This window comes from Myotis yumanensis, unplaced genomic scaffold, assembly GCF_028538775.1.
Source record: "Myotis yumanensis isolate MYYU_CA2020_CCGP unplaced genomic scaffold, mMyoYum1.0.hap1 SCAF_5, whole genome shotgun sequence".
NCBI lineage: Eukaryota > Metazoa > Chordata > Mammalia > Chiroptera > Vespertilionidae > Myotis > Myotis yumanensis.
In genome coordinates this window covers 27,672,203-27,697,284 of record NW_027223756.1, presented here as the reverse complement: position 1 = coordinate 27,697,284, position 25,082 = coordinate 27,672,203, and the positions used below count along the sequence as shown (strand labels likewise).

General features: G+C 54.5%; 1 protein-coding gene across 1 annotated transcript; it reads right to left on the bottom strand.

Moving 5' to 3' along the window:
• Nucleotides 1-320: 320 nt before the first annotated feature.
• Nucleotides 321-14,997, bottom strand: PCDH1 (protocadherin 1). The gene is made up of 3 exons (XM_070414731.1): nucleotides 14,829-14,997; nucleotides 5,994-6,859; nucleotides 321-3,145 (listed from the first exon to the last, which is right to left on the bottom strand). The coding sequence occupies exons 1-3, from the start codon at nucleotides 14,866-14,868 to the stop codon at nucleotides 866-868; spliced, it is 3,186 nt and encodes a 1,061-aa protein (XP_070270832.1). The 5' UTR covers nucleotides 14,869-14,997; the 3' UTR covers nucleotides 321-865.
• Between the last annotated feature and the right edge of the window lie 10,085 nt (nucleotides 14,998-25,082).

The window sequence follows — 25,082 nt, the reverse complement described above, 5'->3', positions numbered from 1 at the left end:
AAGGGCAGGAGTTGGGTGCAGCCCCACCTGCCCTTTCTTGGTGAAGACTGTCATTCCTAGGGAGAAGGCCTCACAAATGTGGGGTAAGGGGACATGTTGAAGGATACTTGGAACGGGCACTTTTCCTGGGACAAGGACATGGACATGGGGGTGGATAGGAAGACGGTAAATTAAAAAGGTTGGAGCGGAGGGGCAAGTCTAGGATGTGGGAAGGGGCAGAAAGAAGGGATGGGAAAATGGGGTCAGGACCTAAGGGCAAAGGGCTGTTTCCAGTCTCTCTCACTCCTTCTCTCAGTTCCAGGAAAATAAGAAACGAAAACTCCAAAAATAGAGAACTTTATTGTCAAAGATAAGCGTTTGGGACTGGGGCTGGGAAACTGGGGCCCAACCCAAGGAGCCTAGGGTGGGGAAGAGGGTGACACACAGTACATACAGAAGGCACAATTGGGGAGGCCCCTCCCTGACAGAGTCCCCGCCCACTTACCCAACAGCACCCAGGTCTCCCATTTCCCTCTGGAGAAGCACCATGGCTGGTCTCGGATGGAGACCCAGGTTTGGAATAGACTTCACTTCCCTCCCCGTTTCTGCCTCCAAATCCTTCTGCTACCTGCCCATCAGCCCCCACCTGCCAGAACCAGCACCTGGTCCAGTGTCCGGGGATTTGACAAGTCACAGGCCTCTCCCAGTGGGCAGGGAACAGGAGGAGATCACATCGTCCCTCAGTTTTCACTCTGTCTAACCTTCCCTGTCTGGGTGAGGCAACCAGGACCCCAGCATCCCCAGATCTTTGGTCCTACCTCCCGCCGCTCGCTTGGGCCGGCCCCACATGGGCTGCTGAGCACCTGGGCCCAACATACCTGCTCTGTCACTCCCACACTTCAGTCCAGATGGCCCCCTGGTAGGGGTGGGGTGGGGGCTGGGGCATGCTGAGCTGTAAGGGCTGGCCTACCTGCTTGCTGGGGTATTTGGGGGGATTGGTGCGGTAGCTGTAGTCGGAGTACTGCTCAGAGCCCGTGGACGTGGTGTCCCCAGTGCCCACGAATGTGTTTGCAGGCGGCAGGTCCTGCACCACCTGGTGCTTCTTGGAGGCTGAGGGTGACTGTGGCTGCAGCTGGATGGAAGGCAGTGGGGAGTTAGAGCGGTAGTGGCGGCCCAAGTCAGGGCTGCCTGGCGGGTAGTTGAGGGGCAGGTGAATGCGGGGGCTGTCCCCAGGGGCATCGCTCATCAGGTTGAACTTGAGGGACTTCTGCAGCCCGGCCTCGTCCTCGTCCTCCACTGGCTTCACAGGCTTCGGGGACTTGCTCTTCTTGCCCTTGCTTTTGTTTCCCTTGGAGGCTTTGCTGCTGGGCTTGGGGGCGTATAGGTCCTTGGTCTCCTTCTTACCGGCCTGGTAGCCGCTCTTGGCCTCCCGCTGCCGGCAGTAGCGCACAAGCACTGCCAGGGCGATGAGCAAGGCCACGGCCACCACACCAGCCACCACACCAAAGAGGATGTTGCCACGCTGCTTGGAACGCTCATATTCTGGATCCCCAGCAATGTCGATGTCCAGTGGCGTATCCAGGCTGTGGCCCAGCAGGTTCTCCAGCAGCGTGCGGTTGGTCAGGGTCTCATTGACATAAAGGTGGACCAAGGCTGTGCCATAGCGTGGGGGCTTGCCACGGTCGCTGACCTTCACCACTAGACGGTGCAGCCCATGGTGGCGCCGCTCAATCTCCTTCTCCAGGGTGATGGCACCTGAATGTGACCCAATCTGGAAGAGTCCGTAAGGGTTGCCACCAGCAATGCTATAGGTCAGCTCAGCATTGACACCAGAGTCAATGTCCTCAGCTGTCACCTGGCTGACCGTCTCACCAAGACGTGTCTGGGGGGTCAGCAGCCGGTGGGAGGTGTTGGAAGGGGCGGTGATAAAGGGTGCATTGTCATTCTCATCCAGCACATTGATAGTGACGCCAACATAAGCTGAGCGAGGTGGGACGCCACCGTCCACCGCCTTCAGCTGGAAGGTGTAGGTGCTTTGCTGCTCCCGATCAAAGCTCAGGCTGGAGAGGATGGTGCCTGTGCCATTCTGGATCACAAAGTCACCATTGTCCTGCTCCACTGTGAGCTGTATCCGGGCATTCTCCCCCTTGTCCCCATCAATGACAGTCACCATGCCCACTGGACTCAGTGCTGGCATGTTCTCCATCACGGAGAAGTTGTAGCCACTTAGCATAAACTTGGGGTCATTGTCATTGTAGTCCAGCACATTGATGAGGACAGTGGCTGTGCCCTGGAGGCTGGGGCTACCCCGGTCAGCTGCCACCACCTTCAATTCATAGTTTTCCCGCTGTTCCCGATCAAGGGATGTCTTTACCCGGATCTCTCCAGTCTGGGGTGAAATGGTGAAGAGGCCCTTGGCAGCCGGCTCAGGCTCCAGAGAGTAAACTAGCTCAGCATTGGAGCCCGAGTCGGCATCACTGGCCGTGACCTCCGCCACCACTTCACCCGGCTTGTTGTTCTCCAGGAAGCTGACCTCCGTGACGCTCTGGGTGAAGACAGGTGCATTGTCATTGATGTCCACCACTTGCACCTTGAGAGAGTTGGTGCTAGACAGTGGGGGGTTGCCGGAGTCCACGGCAACAATCTCAATGGTGTAGTCTTTGACCTTCTCGTAGTCCAGTGGGCTGGTGGTCTGCAGGAAGTACTTCTTCTTGCTGTCACTTCCCGTCTCACTGGCCTGGCGTAGCTGGAAGGGCACGTCCCCTGCTACCACACAGGTGACAGCTGCATTCTCTCCCTCATCGCGGTCAGATACCTGCACCAGGGCCACTGCTGTCTCCTCTGACACGTCCTCTGAGATGTTAGCCATCCCATCTTGATGGGTCACCAGGCCTATGCCCCGGATCTCAATGGTGGGGGCGTTGTCATTCATGTCCTTCACGGTCACCACCACCTGAGCACGGGCACTCTTGGGGTTGGTGCCTCGGTCCTTGGCAAGCACGGAGAAACGCAGGGTGCTTAGGTCCTCACGGTCCACGGGGCCCTGCACAGTGATAAGTCCAGTGTTTCTGTCCAGTCGCAGAAGACGCCTCACGACTTCAGGTGCCTGGTGGAACATGTAGTCTATCTCTGCGTTGGCACCTTGGTCTGAGTCATTGGCCTTCACCTACAGAGCAGGGGAGAAAAACAAGGACAACAGTTATGGGTTCGGCCAGAATAGCAAATTAAGAGATGCACGTGCTGCCTTTCAAACGAGCACGGCAGACTTGACTGATCTAACGTGGCACCTTTTCCAAAGGAGCACGTGTCCTGCCCTTTTCCTAATCCTGACCCTCTCGCACATCTTCCTGGTCTATTTCCCTAAGGCGCACAGATGCTGCCTGCAACTCCTCAACAGTGCTACCAGCAACTACTGGAGATGGGAGCAGGCAGAGTTAAATCTACTGATCATTCCTGCACTAATCTGCCCGAATATGGGAATGAGGATCCCGTTGTCCAACTAGTACAACCCTTCCACCCAATTAAACTGGCCTTCAACCCTTCTGAAGAGCTGGATAGGTGCGAGCAGGTGTGCGTGCATGACATATGTATAATACGCATGCATGCATAGACACATGTGATTATGGGTGACTGTGGGAAAAGGTATGTGTGTCTGTGCCTATGTGTGTTTGCACATGAGTAGAGACCCACAAGTCCTGGAGGACACAGGTGAGGGGATTTCTTTTGAAAGCAGCCAGGTAGGTATATGGGTCACAGGGAGCTGGCCAGGCCACTGTTTTGTCAAACCAGGGAAACCTGTTTCAGCAGCTTCTTCCCCTCCCACTGGGCCGGTGCTGGCGAGGCACCAACTTGAGGAATCCAGCAGAGCCTGCAGTGAGGAGGGAGGGGTTGGTGCAGGCCACAGAGCCTGCTGGCAGCAGGCTGGGCTCCCAGCATCAAACAATGAACCGTCTGTCCCTTTGCATCGGCACGCCCTCCCATGCCAGCACCGACACACACTCTATACAAACACAGGGGCAACAGGAACCTGGTTGAAATGGCCATGAGGTAGATACTACAGAATGTGATGACAGGTTGGGTGAGGGATGAGGGGAGAGAAAGGGACAGACATAACTTGGCAGAGCTCTGGGGAGCAGAGCAGAAGGGTCCTAGGTTCAAACCCGAGCTCCACCACTTCCCAACTATGTGACTTCAGGCCAATTATTTAACCTCCCCAAGCCTCAGTCTACAAATATATAAAATGGGGATAACAATAGGCCCTATTTCATGGGATTGTGGTAAGGACTAAACAGAATAATATGTGTAAGTGCCTAACACTGCCTGGCACATTGACTCCTCTTTTAGTCCATCTATCCATCCATCCTCCTATCTGTCCATCTCTGAAGATCAGTGCTAACACAGGGCTGGGCACCGCACCTAATGGGCCCTCAAGACACTGCTAGTCTCTTCTCCTTCATGCCATAACTTTTTAATAGTGGAGACACCTAGACATGGGTTCCCAGCTATCCTGGTCTCTGCTCACTCCTCTGAAAGACAAACAGTTCCTCCTCATCCTTCAACCCACACCCACACCCCCATCTATCTGTTTGTCCCCAACATTTTCATTATGATTCCCATTGTCTCCCTCTCTACATAGGTCACCCAGCTTATCTGTCTCTCCTGACATTTTACCTCCCTTTGTCTGTCTAGGACTTAACTTCTGCCCATTTCCCTTCCATCCCTGCTCAGTTCTCTCTGCCTCCTTCCAACTGTCAGTTCTCTCCCGGCCTCTCTCTGCTGCCCTGTCTCTTGTGTCTGCCCCAGCCTCCTGCTTCACCCCCTGGGAGGGGTGTTAGCTACTACACACACATAGGCTCTGAAGCCAGACTGCTGGGCATGGCCAAGGTGAGACCTGAAAATACAGGCTGGATGATATCAGGCAATTTTCCTAATCTCTACGGACTCAGTTTCCCATCTGTGAAATGGGGATAATGCTTACCTTGTACTGTGGGGATTACATGACAGAATACCTATAATGTGTTCAGAGCAGTCCTGGCACCTAGGCTATTATTATTCACCATCCCCGACTGTCCGTCTCCCTTTTCTTTCTCAGTCTCTCTTCTATAGGTTCCAATGTACCAGCCTCTAAAAAAAGGGTTGAAACTCCTGCCCACGCCCACTTCAGCTTAAGGTCCTAGGACGAAGACTTTCTTAGGATGGGTAACGGTGTCCAGGGCAGGCCAAGCCCTCCTCAGCTCCCTCACATCAAAGACAGACAGCTACAGCCCAGGGGGAAGGAGAAAGGAGCTGGGGCTGGCAGGAGGCCAGGATGAGATGACAGCGGGAGATACGCCCACCTGTCTGCAGGGACGCTTTCTTGCTCCCTCCCAGGCCCTGGCCCTACCAAGCTGCCCAGCCCCTGGGGCAGTTCCCATGGAGTGGGGTGCTGAGAACTTCAGCAGAGGCAACCAAACCCCCCCACTGTGCCAAGCACCCCACACCCATGGCACCCCATGCCTAGTGGAGGAAGCCGCATACAGACTTCTGAGTAGTTTTCTGAGGACCTGCCTGGCTACCATGATCTCATCTGTCTTTGTCAAGGAGGGAGGCAAAGTAAGGCTCTGTTTTCCCGCTTCAGGAAAATCTCACATTTAAAGGGCCCCTGGTTGGGAAGATGGTCTCTTCTCTAGAGAGATTCTATTTGGACAAAAGGTGACTCCCTTGTTCCAGCTTGGCTCCCGTGTCTGGGGGACGGTCAATTGACTTGGGAGAGGGTTTTACTTGTTGGAGATTTTTCCAACTGGAGTCTGCCTTGGGGGTGGGGGGATTACCGGTCACGTGCTATGTCACTGTCACTGAAGCAGCTTGAAAGAGGAAAGTAATATCAGCTGCTAGGGTGGGGTGGGGCTTGTGGGAAGGTCTTGCACAGTAGCCTGTGGTTTCCCCTTTCAGTGAAGGGAATTCTCACCAGTTTAGAGTGGGCTCCTATTTCTAAAGGAGGGTCACCCTGACAGTGAGGTGGAGGGGACTCTCACCTGGATGACCGAGTGGCCTATTGGGCTGTTCTCAGACAGCTCGGCCTCGTAGGAGGGCCGCTCGAATTTGGGGGCGTTGTCATTGGTGTCCGTCACAGTGACGCGCAGCAGGGCACTGCTGGCACGCGGGGGGTTGCCACCATCCTGCACCTTGATGGTGAGGTCATAGGAGTCCTGGCGCTCCCGGTCCAGGTTGCCCATCACGATGAGCTGTGGCTGTTTCCCATCCTGGTCCTCTGCCACCTGCAGCCCAAATAGATCGTGGGCCTCGGGCCCGGCCTGCAGCTCATAGGATGCCACACCGTTGGGGCCAGCATCACGGTCTGAAGCCACTGGGATGGAGAAGAGTGAGCCGATGTTGGTGTTCTCAGGGATGGTCAGCGTGATGACTGGTGAGGCGAAGTTGGGTGTGTTGTCATTGATGTCCTGTACCTCTATCTGGCCCTCAAGCAGCCGGGGACTGCCATTCTGCACGAGGTCCGTGATGGACACCTCGAACTCCAGGATGCAGGGCTCACCAGGGAACTGGTTTTGGCATTCGCGGAGCCCCTCGCGGTCGATAGAGGTCTCGGTGGTGAAGATGTCACCTGTCTTGCCATCCACCCGCAGGTACGGGGCGCCTACCTCTAGTTTGTACAGGTGGCCCACGTCTGGTAAACCGTAGTCAGCTGCGAGGCTCCCAATGAGGGTGTTGGGTGGCTGTTCTTCCAGCACCTTGTACACCACCTGCGTGGTGTGGCCTGGGGATGGAGCCAGCAGGAGTAGCAGCAGTGCCAGCAGCAAGGGGGGCATCGACAATCCTTGCCCCCCACGGCCTGGGCTGGGCCTCAGGGGCCCCATCCGGGCAGGCTCTGGAATCAGGAAGGCTGAAAGGGGAAGAGGCAAAACAGGCAGTCAGCTAACAGGAAGAATCTGGCCCTGAGGGCTGCCCAGAGCCAGCCCCCCACTCTCCCTCTCCCACCTACACCCTGCTCTCCTAAAAGGAGAGCTCAGCCCAGCACAGAACCCTGATTCCGGGCCCCAGAACCCTGAGTCTCACCCACAGCTGGGTGTAGCAGTGGTGTCTGCCCAGCTGGAGGAGCCGGTAAGGGACCTGGAACAGGTCTAGAGCAGCTCCCGCCCATGGAACGCCCTGACCCACCTGACTCTCCCTCCTTCCCGCCCTGCTCAGTGCTTTGCCCAACACCTCCTTCTCACCAGCATCTGCCTTAGTCACCCATGGTAATTACCCTGATACCAAGATAGAGAGAGACAGCTAGTGGAAGGGTGAGGCCTCAAGCATCCCCCCCCCCCACACACACACATACACATTCATTACAAAAGAGACACAGGTACCCCTTACACCCCAGACCCTGGATCACTACTGCCCACACTGAGGGCCACTCGTTGGCTGGAGGGTATAATGTCTCATTTCTCTTCTGAGATGCCAAGTCAAAGTATGTGTATGAGATATGACATCTCAAATCCTTGTCTGACAAAAAATAACCCATAGTGCCTAATGTTCCCCAACCCCCATGAAGGGCCAGCTTGAACTGGGCACCAATCAAGGCCTGAGAACAAGGTTGAGGACTAAGTGCTAGCCCTCCCCGAACACACATGCCCCGGACCATGCACACATGTGTACACATAGGATTCCCAGGGCTCCTCCCGCTCCCTCTCTGCCTTCCACTGGGGGTGCGGGGGAAGACACCATGGGTGTGTGGTAGACAGTAAAGGGGTCAGGACTGTGATCAGGACTAGCCCAGGAATTGGAACAGGAAGCTGCCCTGCCCTGCCCTTAGCAACGGGGAGCCCAGCAGGCCTCACTGGGACAGAGGTGCCAGTAACACCACCAGCCTTTCCCGACCCTACCTCCTCCCCTGCTCAGTCTCTTGATATGAACATGTGGCTCTATTTGATCCTTATCCCGGCAAACATCTGGCCTCTATTTCACACCTGGCCCCTCCCTACCTTAACGGGTCCAGTCCCATCTCTCCCTGCCCACCCCCAAATCCTTCCAATGAGTCCTGTATTCCCTAGCCAAGCGCAGGTGGCACGCCCAACACCACAATGACCCGTTTCTTCGGCCTGTCCCCCCGTAGCTTTGAGGCTGGGCATTTGTAGACCCCAGCCAGACCTGCCAGCCACCATCCCAGTCTTGACTCCCTCCTCCTCTCCAGCTAAACCAAGGCCAGCCCCTCAACTCAAATCCAAAGTCTTTGGCCCAGCATTTTCAGCAAAGGGCTCAGGTTCAATCTCTTTTCCCCACTGATACCCAGAATACCTGCCCCACACCTGGAAATTCTACTCCAGGCTGTATGACAGACCACGCTCACCCCACCGAAAGTCTGCTTTGGTGCCCTAGGAATCCTTCCCAGATCTCCCCACCCCACAGTGACCTCTCCTGCCTCCAACGCACAGCCACTTATTGTCTGCCCCAATCCCTCAGCCATGACTCACTACTACCTGGTGCAGCAGTGATTCATTGCTAAGGGATTGGGGCATATTGTGCACCTATCCCTGTGTCCTCTGCCTCTCCAGGCAAACACCAAACATCCTGGAGGAAGGGACAGAGCTCCCTACCTTCATCCCCCCTCCCCACCCAGGCTCCTTCACAAATCTGGGCACTACAGGTGCTCATTCATGCACTTCCAATGTGCCAAGGTTTGTCCTGGGTCCTGGGGCACAGCAGCAAGCAGGACAGATACAATCTGCTCCTGTGGAGCTGGCAATGGTTCTAACTCAATGACAGTTTTGTGTGGCTGTACCCATTTGGCACATGTAAGGCAGCAGCAAGGTGGAGAAGAGCAGCGACTATGACATCGAACAGGGTGGGGCAAACCCCAGCTGTCACTTCCTGGCTGAACGAACTGGAGCCAATAATATAGAGCCTCAGTTTCCTGATCTGTAAAATGGGGATTCTGCTACCTCTTTCCTAGGGAGTTTGAAATGATGTGGGCTAAATGCTGAGCACAGTGAGCACTCAACAAATGCCCCTAAAAGCACAATTGTTGTGATGTAGTTGTTTTGGGATATAATCTGTGAATTGTTTGTCTTTCCTACAAGACTGAGCAGAGAGCAGGAGAGCCCCTGCTTGGTTTACTACTAAATCCTCAAGATCCCACCCTGACTCGGCATACAGTAGGCACTCAGCAAGGGCTCCAGAATGACTGATTGTTTAGCTCCCAGGCTTACCCTCTCCTGGCACTTTTGGTGGTCCTGGCTTGTTTTCTTGCCTGTTCCCCTACTGAGAACCTGCAAGGCTCAAACTTAATCTTTCTCTATTTCAGTCTATAGTAGACTCTCAGCAAATGCTCACTGAACACACAGATTCCTTACTCAAGTCAAACACTTCACTTCCTCCCCATGGCCCGCCCAAGGCACAGCCCCTCCCTGGTCACTTCTCAGAATGTCCTTAAAGTATGCGAGACCATTATCAGATGAGTGTGTGTTTGTTCCCAACCGCAATCTTAATCTCTTTAAAAGAAGGAGGAATTTCCCTGCCCTCCCTGGACCTCTCTCTATTCTGAAAGAGACACAGAAAAAAAAAAAAATCAAATAGACTGTTACACAATGTAAAAAACTAAAATAAAATGGAGGAATTTGTCAGATGTTCCATTTGGACTCACTCTCCAGGCCTTTACCTTCATAGACTAAACACAGGGCTTATCTGACCATCATGTCCCAACCCAAACATACCTGTCTCCAAAGAAACTCATTCCCTTCTGGGCACCTTATTCTGCCCCCCCACCCCCACCCCTATATCACACACACAACTCCATAACTCGGGATCACTGTGCATCCAGTTCCATGCGTACGTCTTGGCAGAGTGGGGGTCACCAGGGAATTACCCTAAACCTGACAAAGAGTAGAAATAAGGCAGTGACTGCTTGCCTCCACTCACTCTCTTCAGATCAAGGATTCTTAAGCTTTTTGGGTCACATCCCCCTCTATGAATTTTTATGAAACTATGGTTTAGATTTTTCCAAGAAAAATGAATGCCACAAGTTTTAGCTACAAATTCAGAGGCCCATGGTCTGGCAGAGTTAGGGTGACTGACTAGTAGCTAGGGCTTCCTTCCCCATCTCCAGATCACAACCTGAGGCTCTAAACCTTCAGGCCTCCCAGCAGCATAAACACAACAGCTTGTGACCTGCCCCATATTCTCTCCCCCCTTCCTCCCCTTCCCCCCCCCCCACCCCCCCACGCTACCTCCAACAAGCAGAGGAGCCAGGAAAGGACTGTGGTATCTAGCTAACTTTTGAGTTGGAGAAAGAACCACTAAGAACTATCAAGGCAAGGAAGTGGGGGGAGGGGTGTTCCTAAGAGGTAGGAAGAATGGGGGCGGGGGAATGGGGGTGGGGAGGGTACCCAGAGTAGGGGCAAGAGTTGAAGAGGATTTAGGCCCTTGAAGCACCTGGAGAGTTCCTTTAAAATTAGGATTTTTCTGGCCCCACCCTTAGGAATTCTAATCCGGAGAAAGGACCTGGAGAAAGCTCCAGGTAGCAGGAAGCAATGGCCCTGAACTTTTAAGAGACAAATTTGAGATACACTAAATCCTAGGAGTTGGAAATTCGAACTCTATCATCATCACTTTTACCATCATCTTCGCTATTATCACCAGGACCCAAGTTAACACTCCTGATATTTTTCTACATTTACATACATTATTTCATCCAATCCTCCCACCCCTCTGAAGTGAGTACTGTTTATTACTACACGGCTCCCCACAATGGATGATAAAATTGAGGCTCAAAAAGAATAATTCCTTGTCTTAGGTCAAAGAAGTAGGAAGTGGAAGTCAGGGTTTGAGAAAGAAGAATGCCTCTTCACATCCCAAAGTCTGGGGGAAAGACTGGACGGGGGAGGGAAAGTCAACAGAAATCACCCCTGAGGCTAGAATATGATGTTTGCTATGTACCCCCACCCCCACCCCCACCCCAACACACACACACACACACACACACACACCCTGGGCTGCCAAACCTGCCAGGCAAGGAGGGAAACAGAAAGAGAGGGCCTAGGGTTCAAGGTCTGAAGGACCCCAGGCCTCCCTAGCTGTTTCAGGGACCCTAGGGCTGCAGGGCAATTCAGAGCAGCCACGAACACCAATGAGGGCCCTTCCTCACCCCTGCTCCCAACATCCCTGAACTTTGTCCGAGTGGTTAGTTATTGGAAGTCATTGGTCCCAGACGGCAGACTTTGAAGCCCTTATCTCTGCCCCTCCCCAAGCCCTGGTTGACTTCCTGGCAAGGCTTGTCCCCACCTCCACCCAGTGACATGGGCACCCAGAACCCTAAGAAACCAGAGCCTCAGCAGGGACACTGACTCATCCTTCTCAGGCCTAAGGAGCACAGTGAGGTGGTGTGAGGGGGCAGAATCCAGGGAAGGTCAAGGAAAAACAACATCTGTGTCAACATCTGGGGAGGGAGGAGAGTAGTGGTGACGGTTCACCTGGAACCTTCATTTCCAGCCCACCTGGGGGACCGAGTCCACTTCCTGCTGAATGCTTTGTCGGAAAAGGAAACACACAGAGACAGTTATCAACTTCCCAGTGCCCAGGTCAGCCCTGGACCCCCAGCCCCGACCCCTGCTCTGTTTGTTACACAACAGGCACAACATGTGAACACACACACCCAGGAACAAAGTGAATGTCTAGAGAGGAGGATAAGTAAGCAGGGCTGTGCGGGGTGGAGCTGTTCAGAGACCTCCCACAGTGAACACAACCCTCCATTAACCTTTGCAGAGCTTCCAGCCACCTGCATTCTTCAGATTATCGGGGCTCAAACCATTGCTCCACCACTTCCTAGCTGTGTGACCTTGGCCTAGTGACTTCACCTTTCTGAACCTATTTCCACACTGAACTGGAAATAATAAATCCTGCCTCTTGAAGTTATTTGGGAGCTCTATTACATCATAAAGGATATATAAACATATATATCACTCCTTATCACTGACTAGAGCATTTTATTCACAGCATCAGGCACACAGTAGGTACTCATTGGTTGACTCGATCCCCTGCCAGTTGGGAAGATCTATGAAGGCAAGGATGGTATGTATGCTATTACTGCATGGCATCCCCACCAGCCACCATGGGCCCTGGCAGAGAGGTGCCCCAGGCATTGTTGAAAGAATCTGTCTGCAGCACCAACTCTCCTTGCTCATGGTAGGGGCAGCCCTTACCCTGTATCAGAAGGGCCTCCTCCATCTCCTCTCTCCCCAGCCTTGATTCCCACTCAGCCACACCCCCACCCTTGCGGGCCCCCTCCTGGCCCTTCCATCCCACTCTTCCCAGCAGTTAGCTCACTCTCTCTGTAGCCCAGCTTCCCTGAAGAACAGCCACCGCAGCAGCTCCTCTGCCAGGAGGACACCAGACCCGCAGGACACCCCTTTCCAGCTGATCCCTTTTGGAATTGGGGACTGGGGGGGGGGGGGGGGGGGTAGAGGGGAGAGCAGGGAAACCAGGCCTGCTCCCCTACCTCACTGTCCCCAGCCATCTCTGGAGGTCTTTCTTATTCCTCTCCCCTCAATCCCACCCCATGGCCTGGTCTAGTTGTAATTACAAATGTCAATCCGTGCAGACCCCCCACGTCAAGAAAGTGACACCCTGCCCCTCCCCAGACACACACCCAGACCTCGGCGGTTACAAACACCTTCTGGGTGCCCTCTTTCCTGGCAGTACACGAGGGTTGGCCCAGAGTGAGTAATGGAAGGCTCCCTGCGCCTTCCGTCACGACGTCCTGGACTCTGCCGGCCAGGGCAGCCCCCTGCCTACGCCGCGGGCGCTCCCCGCACACACCCCGTGCGCGGGGCGTCTCCTCCCAGAGAACGCAGGAGAGCTGGGGGTGGGGGAGAGGGGTGATGGCGACAGTTCCTCCACCAGCCTCGGGCTCGGGTGGCTCCACCCCCACCCGGCGGCGCCGGGCCTTGGGAGCTCCCGGCAAGGTGGAGGCACCGCGCGGTGAGAACACGCATTGGCCACCGGGCCCCTGGCGCCCCCAGCCCCACGGGCCGCTGCAGGGAATCTCTCCTCCGCATCTCCAGCCTCTGCCTAGGGTCTCCCGCAAGCCCGCGTCGGCCGGAGCCACGCGGCGGGCGCCGGGAGGGATCCGGCGCCGGAATCACTAAGCGGCGAGCCAGGCCCGGAGGGGACGTCCCCATAAAACCGACCCTCCCGCGGCGGGCGGCAAAGGGGTCTTCGCTCGGCGCTCAATCCCCAAAGACCTCATCGCCGCCCCAAATATTTCCTGGTAGAAGGAATAGTCGCCGACCACTCCTGGGGGAACTGAGGCCACAAGTCTGGGCTCCCGAGGATAACTAGGGGGAAGGGGTGCGAGCGCATCTCACCTACCAATTCTGCTCCTGCGTGCGCCGCGATCTCCCTTCTGGCCCCAGGGCCTTGCGGGCGCACAAGACTCAGGCCTGGAGCTGGGGACCCGCGGAGGGGCGCCCAGGTGTGAGAGGAAACAGGTGTGCTGGGGACCCAGGTGGCTTGGAGGACACAGCTACACGGTCCGAAGAGGGTCTCAATGACCTCCCCAGGCTGGCTCCCTCTGCAAAGGGACCAAGGGCCCTGGAGCCCTGGGGAGCGGGATGGCGCGACCGGCCAGGTCCAGCTGGTTCCGGGAATACCCGGTCGGCCCAGCCCCGGAGTGGGAGTAAGGGAGGCGCCGGAGGGGAAGCCGGCCCGGCGGCCTCCAGTGTTCCCGCGGTGCAGATATTTACAATAACAATGCGATTAAGGTGAAGGGGCATTAGGGGCTCCCCGGGTGGCCCCGGCTTCCGCCGGCGGAATCTGGTCTCCGAGGGAGAGGGACAGAGCGTGTGTTTGTGTGTCAAGGTGCAAGGTGTACTGTGACACTGTTGGTGTAAGATGTGTGAGACGCCCACCGTTAGGGGATTTTGTGTTTGTGATCGCGAGGCGCTGCTGCAGGTGCTTTACCGGGTTAGGGTGTGTGCGCTCAAGGTGTGTGCTGAGACACAGGCTGTATGTTTCCGTGGGTGCAGTCGAGGGGTGCAAGCCGACCTGTGATGTGTGCCTATGTTCTGGCCAGGGAGTAGGTAACATCATTTGTGTGAGGGTATGTTCCTTAAAGGAATATATGCGCGTGAGGCTAGGCTTTAAGTGTTCATCTAGGGGCACTGTGGCCGAGGCACTCTTACACGAGGGCACGGGGTTGTGCCTGTGTCCGAATGTCACACCGGCTGCTTTCCGTGGTTCTGTGTGGCCACGGGTTGTGTGTCCCTGCCGCTGAACGTGCAGGCGCTGGAGCGGCTTCTGAGCCAGTGCCGGTGCCCCAGTGGGCGCTGGTGTTCGGGAGGTATGTCTGTGCACATATGAACGGATGTATGTGTGCGTGTACATATGTCCGTGGTCTGGTCCTCGGGGTGCCCTCGGGAGCTGGAAGCGCCCGCGCGAGCAAAGCTCGCTGCCCAACAAGTGTGTGGATGAGGGTCCTTGCTGTTTCGTCCTCAGGGAGCCCCCCAACACACAAACACACAGAGGGCTGCGCGCCTCCCCCAAACCATCTCCATCCCGCGCGCTCCTAGAGTCTCCTTATCCCCGCGGCTCCAAGTGAGCGTGGGTGCGGGACGCCGAAGCTGGGGTCCGGTTCAGCACCCCCTCTCCTAGCTCCGCTTCTAGCCGCGGACCTTGGAGGCCAGGGTGCTCCGGCCGAAATCCCCACTCCAAGCTCCCAGCCTCTCCCACCTCTGCCCCGGCGCGTGGAGCATCGACAGGGCCCCCCTGGCCTCGCTCGAATGAGCGCCCCTCCCGCAGCTCCCGTCGGCCATGGCCGCTCCCCCGGCCGGGAGCCACCACCGCCTCCACCGCCTCCACCGCCACCGGATCCTTACCCGCCTCCGGGCAGCGCCGGCCGCGGGCCTTGCAGTCCATGAGCCACCACCGGCCCCGGCCCGGGCTGCGGCTCGCACGGCTCGGGCTGGCGCTGCGGTTCAAGTTCCGGCTCCGGAGGGCTACAGGCGCAGCAGCCCCGGCTGCTCCGCGTCCGCGCCGCGCTCCCGCTCCCCGAGTGTGTGAGGCGGCGGCGGAGGCGGCGGCGGCGGCGGCGGCGGCGGCAGCGGAGCCAGCAGCGAGCAGAGCTCACAGCCCGGCCCGCCCCCTCCCTCCTCCTCCCTCCTGGCTCGCCCGCCCGCCTCCCGCCCGCTTCCCCGCCCCCCCCCTCCCCCGGCTGGGAGGTGGAGCTCCAGACACTCCGGTCCCACTGGGAGGGGGCCCCAGCACCGCTCCCCCAAAGCCAGGAACCCCCTTTGCTGTCTTCCACTACCCGGGGCCCGGATACACAGGGCGACCCCTGGCTCTTCACTTTACACTTATCCCACCCGAGCCCCCATCTGGGGCCCTCCCGAATTCCCTTCCTAACCTCACCAAACACCTGTCCCTACCCTGTCCCCCGGGAAGTCGAGGCCGAGGAAGTGTCTCCCCCAGTGCCTTCTTCCATGGACATCTGCTTCTCCAGATCCATCCTCTTCCCGCCAGGACCCCCGATCACCCCGTGTGGCCCTCTCTTCCTACTGCGCTCGGGGGAAGTCCACCCCTCCCCCTCTGGCCGGAGCCGCAGAGCGGTCAGCCTCGGTGGCCGCAGCTAACCGTAGAGGTGGGGCTGTGGAGGGGACATTTAGAAGTGGAGGGTTATGGGACTGGGGCCTCCTCTAGAATGAGAATGGGGGAATATGCAAGTGTGAGAATGAGGTGACGTGTCTGAGTCGGGCTATTTGAGGGTCCCCCAATCACCTGCCCTCAGGGCGACATGGAGTTTGTGGCCCCACACATTTACCAGTGAGATACACACATTCGCCCAGAGTCACGCGGGTCCCTGCCCCGCAAGGCCGCGCAGTGTCACATGCCCTCGCAGTGCCACACGTTCCCTGTCACACTCACACTCACCGAATCACACAGCGTCACACGCAGTGTCTTACACATTTGGATACTCTTGTTTCTCTCGCTCGGCTCTGGCTCTCTGGCGCCATCTAGAGCTCTCGGAGCAGCTGGGGAACTCCCTTTCCTTAGCTCACGGTTTGTATACCCCAGGCTCCCAAGTGCCCCAGTTCAATATGACCTCCCGCCTTTTGCCAGCTAGAGGCATAGGCAAGGTGTTCTAGGTCAGAAGAATGAGGAAGTCTGTTCCTGGCAAAGCCTGGCGCTGGGTGTGGAAAGACCTATTATGGGATGACTGGTTGCTGGGCCTCTATTTGCCATAGCCTCTAACTCCTCCTCCTTGTCCTCCCCCACTTTCCCATCCATACTACTCTTCTATCCCTTGTTTCTTTCCTCTGCTCCATCCCCTTCTCATACCTGGCCTCTCTGGAACACTCTTCTGGGTAAGGGCAGGATTTCTGGCCAGCTAAGGAGGCAAGCAATGACTGCCCAAGATCTCTCCCAGAGCAGCCCCCCTCAACTGCACTCCCTTTCTGGCCTGGGCCTTGATCTAGTCCCCACCCCCAGCCCTCAGCCCCAGGAGCCCAGGACAGGGGCTCTGGATGAGAGGTAGGGTGAACTAGTGAAAGGAGAATCTGTCCTGTAAGTGGCTTCTCTCTGCCCCCTGCAAAACTCATACTCTCCCCATCACTGCTCACAGCTCCAAGGAAGGAATCAGTGGCCCAGAGAGAAGAAATCTCCCACAGAGGAGCTGCCCAGCCACCCTGCCCCCAGCATGTGCCTGCTGCCCACTGCAGCAAGCCCTCCCTGGTCTGCTTGCTGGGAGTCATTCAAAGGCTCCTCTGTTCTCCTCCCTTGCTCAGGGCTGAGCAAGATAGGCAGCCGCAGAGCTGGGCAGGAAATGCTAATCTCCCAGATGTTCTCCTCCGTCCTCCCTGCTTCACCACCATCAAACCCAAATCCTGCACCAAAGTGGTAGGAGCAGAACTAGGCCAGGTCAAACCAGGGTGTGCCCATTCTTCTCCCTGCCCCTGTCCACTCCTACCCAGCTGCCAGGCTGGGCTCTGTGGGGGACCGAGCCTGCAATATAGATATGGGGATCAGAGCTGACTTGCCCAGGAAAGGGGGCTGGCAAAGGACAGGGACTGGGAAGTGGCATTTGAAGGGGAGAGAAGCCAGCCTCCTGGCCCCATACCAAACTGGGAGGAGAACCAGGTTGGCAAGTAGAGAATTGCGGGCTCCTGAAACTGACAGTGCCTGAGATTCCAGCTGAGACTGTGGCCTGGGATTGAAGCCTGGGGAATGTTAGATGTGGGAGTGGTTGGGATGTTTGTGGCCTAAGGCTCTTGCTGTGACATGGGATGTAGCTACGAGGACTAGGATACTGTAGGGCCTGGCTTTGTAACAGAAAAGCTGTTGCCTCTGATTGCAGTTGGAACACTGTTGTGATGCTGTGATACTGTGTGCCTAGGCTACAGCCAGAATAATCAGATTACCAAAGAGGCTGTTGCCAAGCTGTGTGTGTGTGTGTGTGTGTGTGTGTGTGTGTGTGTTCCTGTGTACATGTTGCAGGAAGGGCTGTAACTGAAATTCCATTGGACTGAAGCTATAGGTGTGAGGCCATCACACCAGAGACTGGCGATAGTTGAGAACCTGTTCTCTGCAAACATGACGTAAGTGGGGCTATAGCTGGATCCATTGCCTAGGTCCTAGGAGATGAGAGGCTGTTGCTAGGAGCCTGTACTTGGGAGGAAGGCTGTTACCTGGGATAAGAACAAGCTACTGTTGTGTATAAGACTGTAGCTGGGATGCTATTGGTCCTGAAGCTATAGCTGTGATGACAGCATACAGTGATTGGCTATAGCTAAGATGCTGTTGCCCAGGCTTGTGGCTGGGCTGTTACTGTATGCAGGACTCTAGCTGGGGTGCTATTATGCCTGCAGCCATAGCTCTGAAGCTCGAGTGTAGCCGGGAGGCCATTTCCTGGTAATATAGCTGGACCACTGTTGTGTGGGGGCTGAAGCCCAGACTGCGTTGCCTAGGAGATGAGAAGCTGTTCCCTGGGATGCTGTTCTGGGAAGCAGGATGCTACCTGAGATGGGAGCTGATCTGCTGTTGACACTGATCTCCGGTTGTGCTTGGGACAACTCCGAGTGTCTGCTGCTGGGTCTGTGGCTGACTGGGTGGGAGAAGGCAAGTGAATTCTGCCTTGAGGTCTGGGAGATGCCAGGAGGCTGAGCAGGGGCTGCCACTCTGGGGAGGCTTCCGCAGCTGCTCTGCTGTGGAGCTGGGAAGCCTGTTTTCATTACTGTTTTAACTCTTTTTTTAACCTTGTTTTTCTCTCGGCTGCACTTTCGCTCACTCATTAATTTTGGTATTTTTCTCACGGTATCTCAGCCCCTGTCACGGCTGCCATGGCAACAGAAGGCAGTGTGCACAGTGCCAAAATATCTGATCAAAAAATAACCAAAATAAGCAAACACCAAAACGGCTGTGCTGGGGACTATAGTCAAGGGAGAGCCGATGGCTCGGGTCCAGGAAATCCCAGGTTCCCAACGGACGCCTTTCACTATCCCCTCTTCCCAGGGAAGCTTTGCTGAACCTTCTGATAACCTGGAAGGCTCCTTTCCAAGCCCCCCCCCCCCAACACATTCTCCCAGGACTCCAAGATTTCTAGTGGTCCCTGTCCAAGAGGCAGCTTTGCCTGAGATGGGAGCATTGGGAGGGTGTGAGGGCTGGGACTCACTTCCCAGGAGCTGAGGGTCAAGCCTCTAAGAAACTCCCTACCTGCCCTAGCCACACACACATCTGCACCCATCCATCCCTCTCCCGGCTCCTCCTTCTTTAGGCTTCTGATTTCACTGCTCCCAACCCCTACTTGACCACCTCTACTTTTTTATTTCCATAGTCAAATCCTGACTGATGGACAGAAGGGCAGCGGCTGCAACCTCCAGGACCACCCCAACTCCTCAGTGGAGGTACTAGGGAGGGACGCCGAAGAAGTGTGTGGCACGCCTAGGCTTCTGGCCGCCTCCAGCCCCAGGTGCCTAGGGATATTCCTGAACAGCCCTGTACACTCACACCCACTTCCATTTCTCCTCCAGTTTCCTGGGGGGCCTCCTTTCAAGTGGGCTTATACCCCAGGAAGGATGAAATCATGGAGCCTCGTGTGAGCAGAAAGAGGCAGAGCTCTTGGTACCACTTGTCTTCCTTACTTATTTGCCCACTGATTTCCCTCTGAGGGAGCTTGTCTAGATGTCTGGAGCACCGAGAACTGGGGGAGCAAGAAGGAGCCCCTCAAGTCTGCCTCAACCACATCACACAATTACCTCTTGGGCCGCTCTTCCTGATGCCCCTGCCTCCCCAGAAAGTCTCACTCTCAACAGGTTTCCTCCCCTTCTAGAACTCACCTTCTGCTCCTCACTTTCCATCCCTTTCCTCCATCCCCCTCAAGAGCAGTACTGGCCTTGGCCTCCAGGCAGAGCCTTCCTGGGCCTGTTTCTATAGAAACCGGGTAGTCTGTGCACTGCGGGAAGAGGAAGGGAGAGAGGAGCAGGGAGGAGAGACCAGACCGCAGGGCAGACACAGAGGAAGGGACATGGGCACTGAGAGAAGAGGTAGCTGCCCCCTCCAAAGGGAAGGTGGGGCCTTGATTTGGGAAGAGGAGAGGTAGTAGAAGTTGCCTAGATTCTGTCCTCCTGAGGAGGAGGTACAACAGTCTCTCTCCTGGTACAGGAAGGTGGGTTTTCTCCCCCAACCCCCAATCATTTTATTTTTAACCATGAGCTGCCTGCCTTATCCGGGATGGATCTTTCCCGAGAGCCGCCAGTCTCTAAGACAGGGACCATAGAATGCTTTCCTCCCTCCAGCGTGCTCCGGAGTCTGGACAGCCCCGGACCCGGTGGCCGCCGCTGACCCCGTGGCGTGCAGCTCTCAAAGGCTCCATTCATCTCTGGGGGCTGAAGGCGCCATTGTCCCCGGCAGGGGGCGGGGTAGGGGCAGCGGGGGGGTCTCGCCTCAGAAGGAAGGAATGCGTCTGGAGAAGTTGCCCCCGGGGCTCCAGTGTCCAGGTCCCCACCAGATCTCCACCAGACCCCTTCACGACCCCGAGCCCTTTCCCTCACTAGCTCCCAGAAGCCTTCGCGCGACTCCTGAGGGTGGGGACTGCGGGGCGTGGGGGAAGCCCGGCCCCACCCCTCGCGCTAACTCCAGCGAAGCTATTCTGGGACTGGGAGCTGTCCAGCACCTCGGGTCCTGACGGACCGCGGATTTCGCCTAGGTGCCCTCGGACTAGAGGGTGCTCAGGGCCAGCCTTGGGGGCTCGGAGGCTCTCCTTCACCCCGGCTAAGGCACAAATCACACCTGGCCTGCGTGGGCACGAGGGCAGGTCCAGACATGGGAGACATGGATGCTGAGAACTAACGCGAGGAGCAACTTGACCCTTGCCCTATCTCCACAGAATTGAAGGGTCAAGTGCCTCCAGGCCACTCCCTTGGGATTCTGTTTCAAACTCGGCAGAAGAAAGGGCCCTGAGAGGTCAGGCCCTTGCCTCTCCCTTCCCCCAGCTCTCCCTGCTGCCTCTGTTTCTGTTTTCCTCCCTCTCCCCTCCATCCTCCTCTCTTTCCCTCCCTGCTGGGTTGGGGGCTGCTGAATTATCATTTCTCAGCTCTGCTAATGTGCTCCCTGCTGTGGGGAGGGATCATAATTCTGGGAGATGATTAAGTTTCAAATTGTTTTTCTTTGTGTTGTTGAAGATGAGGCTTTAATATGGTCCCTCCCCAGACAGGGGGCCTGGCCTGGCCCCAGCCGCCTGCTCCCATCCCTCCTCTGCTAGTCTTCTCCTCTCTGATAGGCCAGGTTTGGGACCATGTCCCTGGGGTTCCCTCTAAACTTTTGTGTAGGGGGGGTGAGGGGGGGAGGGTAGGAGGGTGGAATACGAACCTACCCTTAACTCAGAAGGTAAAACATATAATGTAGTGGTAAAAAAACACTGGTTTTGAAGTCTGACAAGTCAGAATTTAAATCCTAACTCTGCCACTTACTACCTGTGTGATTTTGGGTAAGTACTTAAGCTACCTGAGACTCAGTTCCTTCATCTATTAAATGAGACAGTTTAATGCCTCATAGAGTGCTTGTGTGGATTTAAAGTGATAGTGCATGTAAAGTGCTTAGCAGAGTACCTGGCTCATGGTAAAACTTGGCAAATAGTAGTTATTAGTGCACACATACTCCATCCTGTCTGATCCTGCCTCCCATCCTCCCTTTGTTCTTCAGCTCAGTAAATGTATATGTAATACCTACTATTTTCCAGAAACTGTGTATTAGAGATTAAGTTTTCCAGGAGGGAGGATGTTGGTTTTCTTGCTTATCTGCCCTCAAACACTCTTTCATTCACCTCCTTCCCTTCTTTAAATGTAAGTTCACTCCATGATACCCTCCCACCTACTTCCAGCTCTTTCTTCATTATTCCCACTCCATTCTTTCTTCTTTCACTGCAGTCTTATCACTCCACCTTTATTCTTATCCTCCTAACATACATGCATCCTTTACCTTTTATATAATTCTTCATCCCATTTGGGGCCATCGTGTGTGTGTGTGTGTGTGTGTGTGTGTGTGTGTGTGTGATATGCAAATGAGGTCAAGACTCTTCACGGTCACAACCAGCTCAGGAGGAGGGGCCTGGCTCTGCTCAAGCCTGAGCTATCAACACAGAGGGGTGCCTGCTCCAAGCCTCTTTGGCGCAGCTGGGGGCAGGCCCCCAGCAGACACACACACACACACACACACACACACACATACACACACGGGGCACCTACTCTAAGCCTCCGCTCCCCATGGGGAGCGGGCCTAAGCTGTCAGTAGGACATCCCCTGAGGCTGCGGTTCTCAACCTGTGGGTCACGACCCCTTTGGGGGTCGAATGACCCTTTCACAGGGGTCGCCTAAGACCATCGGAAAACACATATATAATTACATATTGTTTTGTGATTAATCACTATGCTTTAATTGTGTTCAATTTGTAACAATGAAAATACATCCTGCATATCAGATATTTATATTACGATTCATAACAGTAGCAAAATTACAGTTATGAAGTAGCAACAAAAATAATTTTATGGTTGGGGGTCACCACAACATGAGGAACTGTATTAAAGGGTCATGGCATTAGGAAGGTTGAGAACCACTGCCCTGAGGGCTCCCGAACTGTGAGAGGGGGCAGGCTGGGCTGAGGGACCCCCACCCCCCAGTGCATGAATTTTGTGCACTGGGCCTCTAGTAGTAAATAAAGGGCTTGAATTTTCAAACTAGAGTGTGTGTCTGTGTGTGTGAGTGTGTGTGTGTGTGTGTGTGTGTCTGTCTGTCTGTCTAAGGGTCACACACATTAATTCACATCCCATGGTGGATCTAGAGCCAATTTTGAACTCCCACATTTGCACTGTGTGTTTATTTGCCTATCTATCCCCTATGTCTGACTCATACAACCCTTGAAATATAAGTCTGTTTATTTGCTTACCTACCTACCTGCCCCTGCCTCTATCTTTGTTATACCCTGAATGGGAAAGCCTGCTGATTGTCAGTAAGAGAAACTGGTTTATGATCATTTGTCTCTGTTCACTAGCTTCCTACCCTGCACCAGTCTTGCTTTTTAAATTTATTTTTATACTACAAGAATTTATTTATTTATTTTTAATTTATTGCTGACACTACTACAGATGTCCCCAATTCCCTCCCCCCTTTACCCACCTCCACCCAGTCCCCTCCCCCCTACCTCTGGCCATCACCACACTGTTGTCTGTGTCCATGGGCTATGCTTATATGTATCTTGTTGTTGTTGTTTTCCAGTTTCTGGAAGAAATCATTTCACAACTCTTTGAGAGCTTGGTTCAGTGCAAAAAAATTAGAAACTACTGTAGGTATTTTAAACTGGAGGGAATTTAACATAGGGAATTAAGTGTTTACAAAAAACATTAAAAAGACTTGTGGAATTAGCTCTCTATGTACTGCAAGAAACTGTACCTAGAGAGCTAATAATACTAGGAGAACTAATACTTAGACCATGATCAGAAAGATGGGGACTCAAAAAGAATCGCTGAATTAAAGAGCTCATTGCCAGAGATTTGCCTTCTAGAAATTAGAAAGAAGAGACCAGGAAGCTGGAGTGGCTCTCACAGGAGAACCTCATGTCTCCAGAATCCTGTTTGCCAGCAGAAAGCCAAAAATAGCAGAAAGAAGGCCTCTCCCTCCTTTCTGCCTTCTAGCCACACAAGTGCACTTAATTACAAAGGAGTTAGGGAAATGTATTCCAGCGTTCGAGTTTCTGCAGCATAGTAGAAGAAAGTAGGAATGGAGGACACATGCCAACTGGCCACATTCAACACTAATTTAGACCCTGCCCTCCAGGAGTTCACAGACTAAAGGGGGTAACACCAGGATCAGTGCAGGTTGAAAGGCTGAGCCAGAAAGCATCTGAAGCAGACCAAACTTCTTCCACATGAGGTCGGGGGCCTTAGAAGTCTTAAAGTGATTCCAGGCCTAATGTGGAGCATAGAGTTCAGGCTCTGCAAGTCACTGGAGGGAGCAAAGCTGCAGTCAGTGCACTAGGGAGAGAGAGGCAGAGAAGAGACCATGATCCAATGTCCAAGACTGTGCTCACTTCCTGGAAGGGGCTGTAGACAATTGGGGCCCTGAGTGCAGTCCCAAAAAAGAGGGCCCATGCTCAGCGGCTGCTCCTTCCTCACACTGACTGGTTTTGTTTTTTTGTGGCCCTATGTGGCTCACCTGTCACGTGCCGCAAGACCAGTGATGAGCCCTCAGGATCACCACGGGGAGCAGAGAAGTGCAGAGGGAAGATTAACGTGGGCCCATCTCTCAAGCAGGAGAGCCTGAGCCCAGGAGTGTTTTGTTGGGAACATCGAGGAACTGGCACCTTCCAGCTGCCTGTATCTGCTTCTTCCTGTGATTCCAAGTGTTTTGGCATCTCCTCTTCTCTGACTCTAGGAATCAAGAGCCCAGTCCAGGTGCTTCCAGGACAAGGACATAGTGGCAGCTTCCAAGACCCAGATAAATCCCCAGTCCACAAGTGATATCAGTTTCTATCTGCTGAGTGAGTAGGAAAGCCTAGGGATAAGGGGTGGGCTAGCATCTCCTCATGGGCTTAAAATGGAAGGTAGTATACGCCAGTGGGTAAAAGTGTGGCCTCAAGAGTCCTGCCCTGGCTCAGTTGCTTTCTAGTTGTGTGGCCTTGGGCCAACATCTTCGAGCTTATTCCCCATCTGTGAAATGGGAATAATGTGTACATACCTCATAAGATGGTTGATAATTAATTGATATAATTATATATAAATATGTATAAAATGTTTAGCCCAGTATCTGGCATATAGTAACCTTACAGCTGATAGAATTTTTGTTATTGTTATTGATACCATATATTCTCAGCAACAAACATCTTCCATCTTACCAGGAATTATCTAGAAGAGAGGGTTCCTCATGAAAGCCTTGCTCCAGAAATATGAGCTCTTAGTCACATTGTGGGAAAGTGCGGAGCCAGACCAGGCCAGGATGTTCCTCAAACCTGTTTTCTGCAGATGAGAAGTCTCTGTTCCCTTGAGTCCTAGTGCTGTCCCTCGGGTTCCATTGGTATTGCCCAGGAAGGGGGACATGATGTCTCCCAGGCAGGTGAGGAAGGGAGAGACGGGTGATATTCAGAGCCCAAATCAAAGCAGTTTGGGACCATCTGCTCTGACTTCTTGTGCCCCTTTCCCTCCTTCTTTGCTCCTCTTCCCAAACCCTCCATTCATTTAAATGTTATTGAATATCTGTTATGTACCAGGCACTGTGCTATGCACTGGAGGTACAGTGAAGAGCTGAGAGGAAAGCAGCCCTTAACCAACTGCAGTGCTCAGTCTACCAGAACCACAAACTATACATATAAAATCATGGAACTAGCCCAGCTGGTGTGGCTCAGGGGATGAGCATCGACCTATAACCAGGAGGTCACAGTTCAATTCACAGTCAGGACACATGCCCCGGCTGTGGGCTCAATCCCCAGTGTAAGGGTGTGGAGGAGGCAGCTGATCAATGATTCTCTCTCATCATTGATGTTTCTATCTCTCTCTCCCTTTCCCTTCCTCTCTGAAATCAATAAAAATATACTTAAAAAAATAAAATCACAGAAATAATCACTTAGGTGCATACAAGGGAAATAACAGAGAG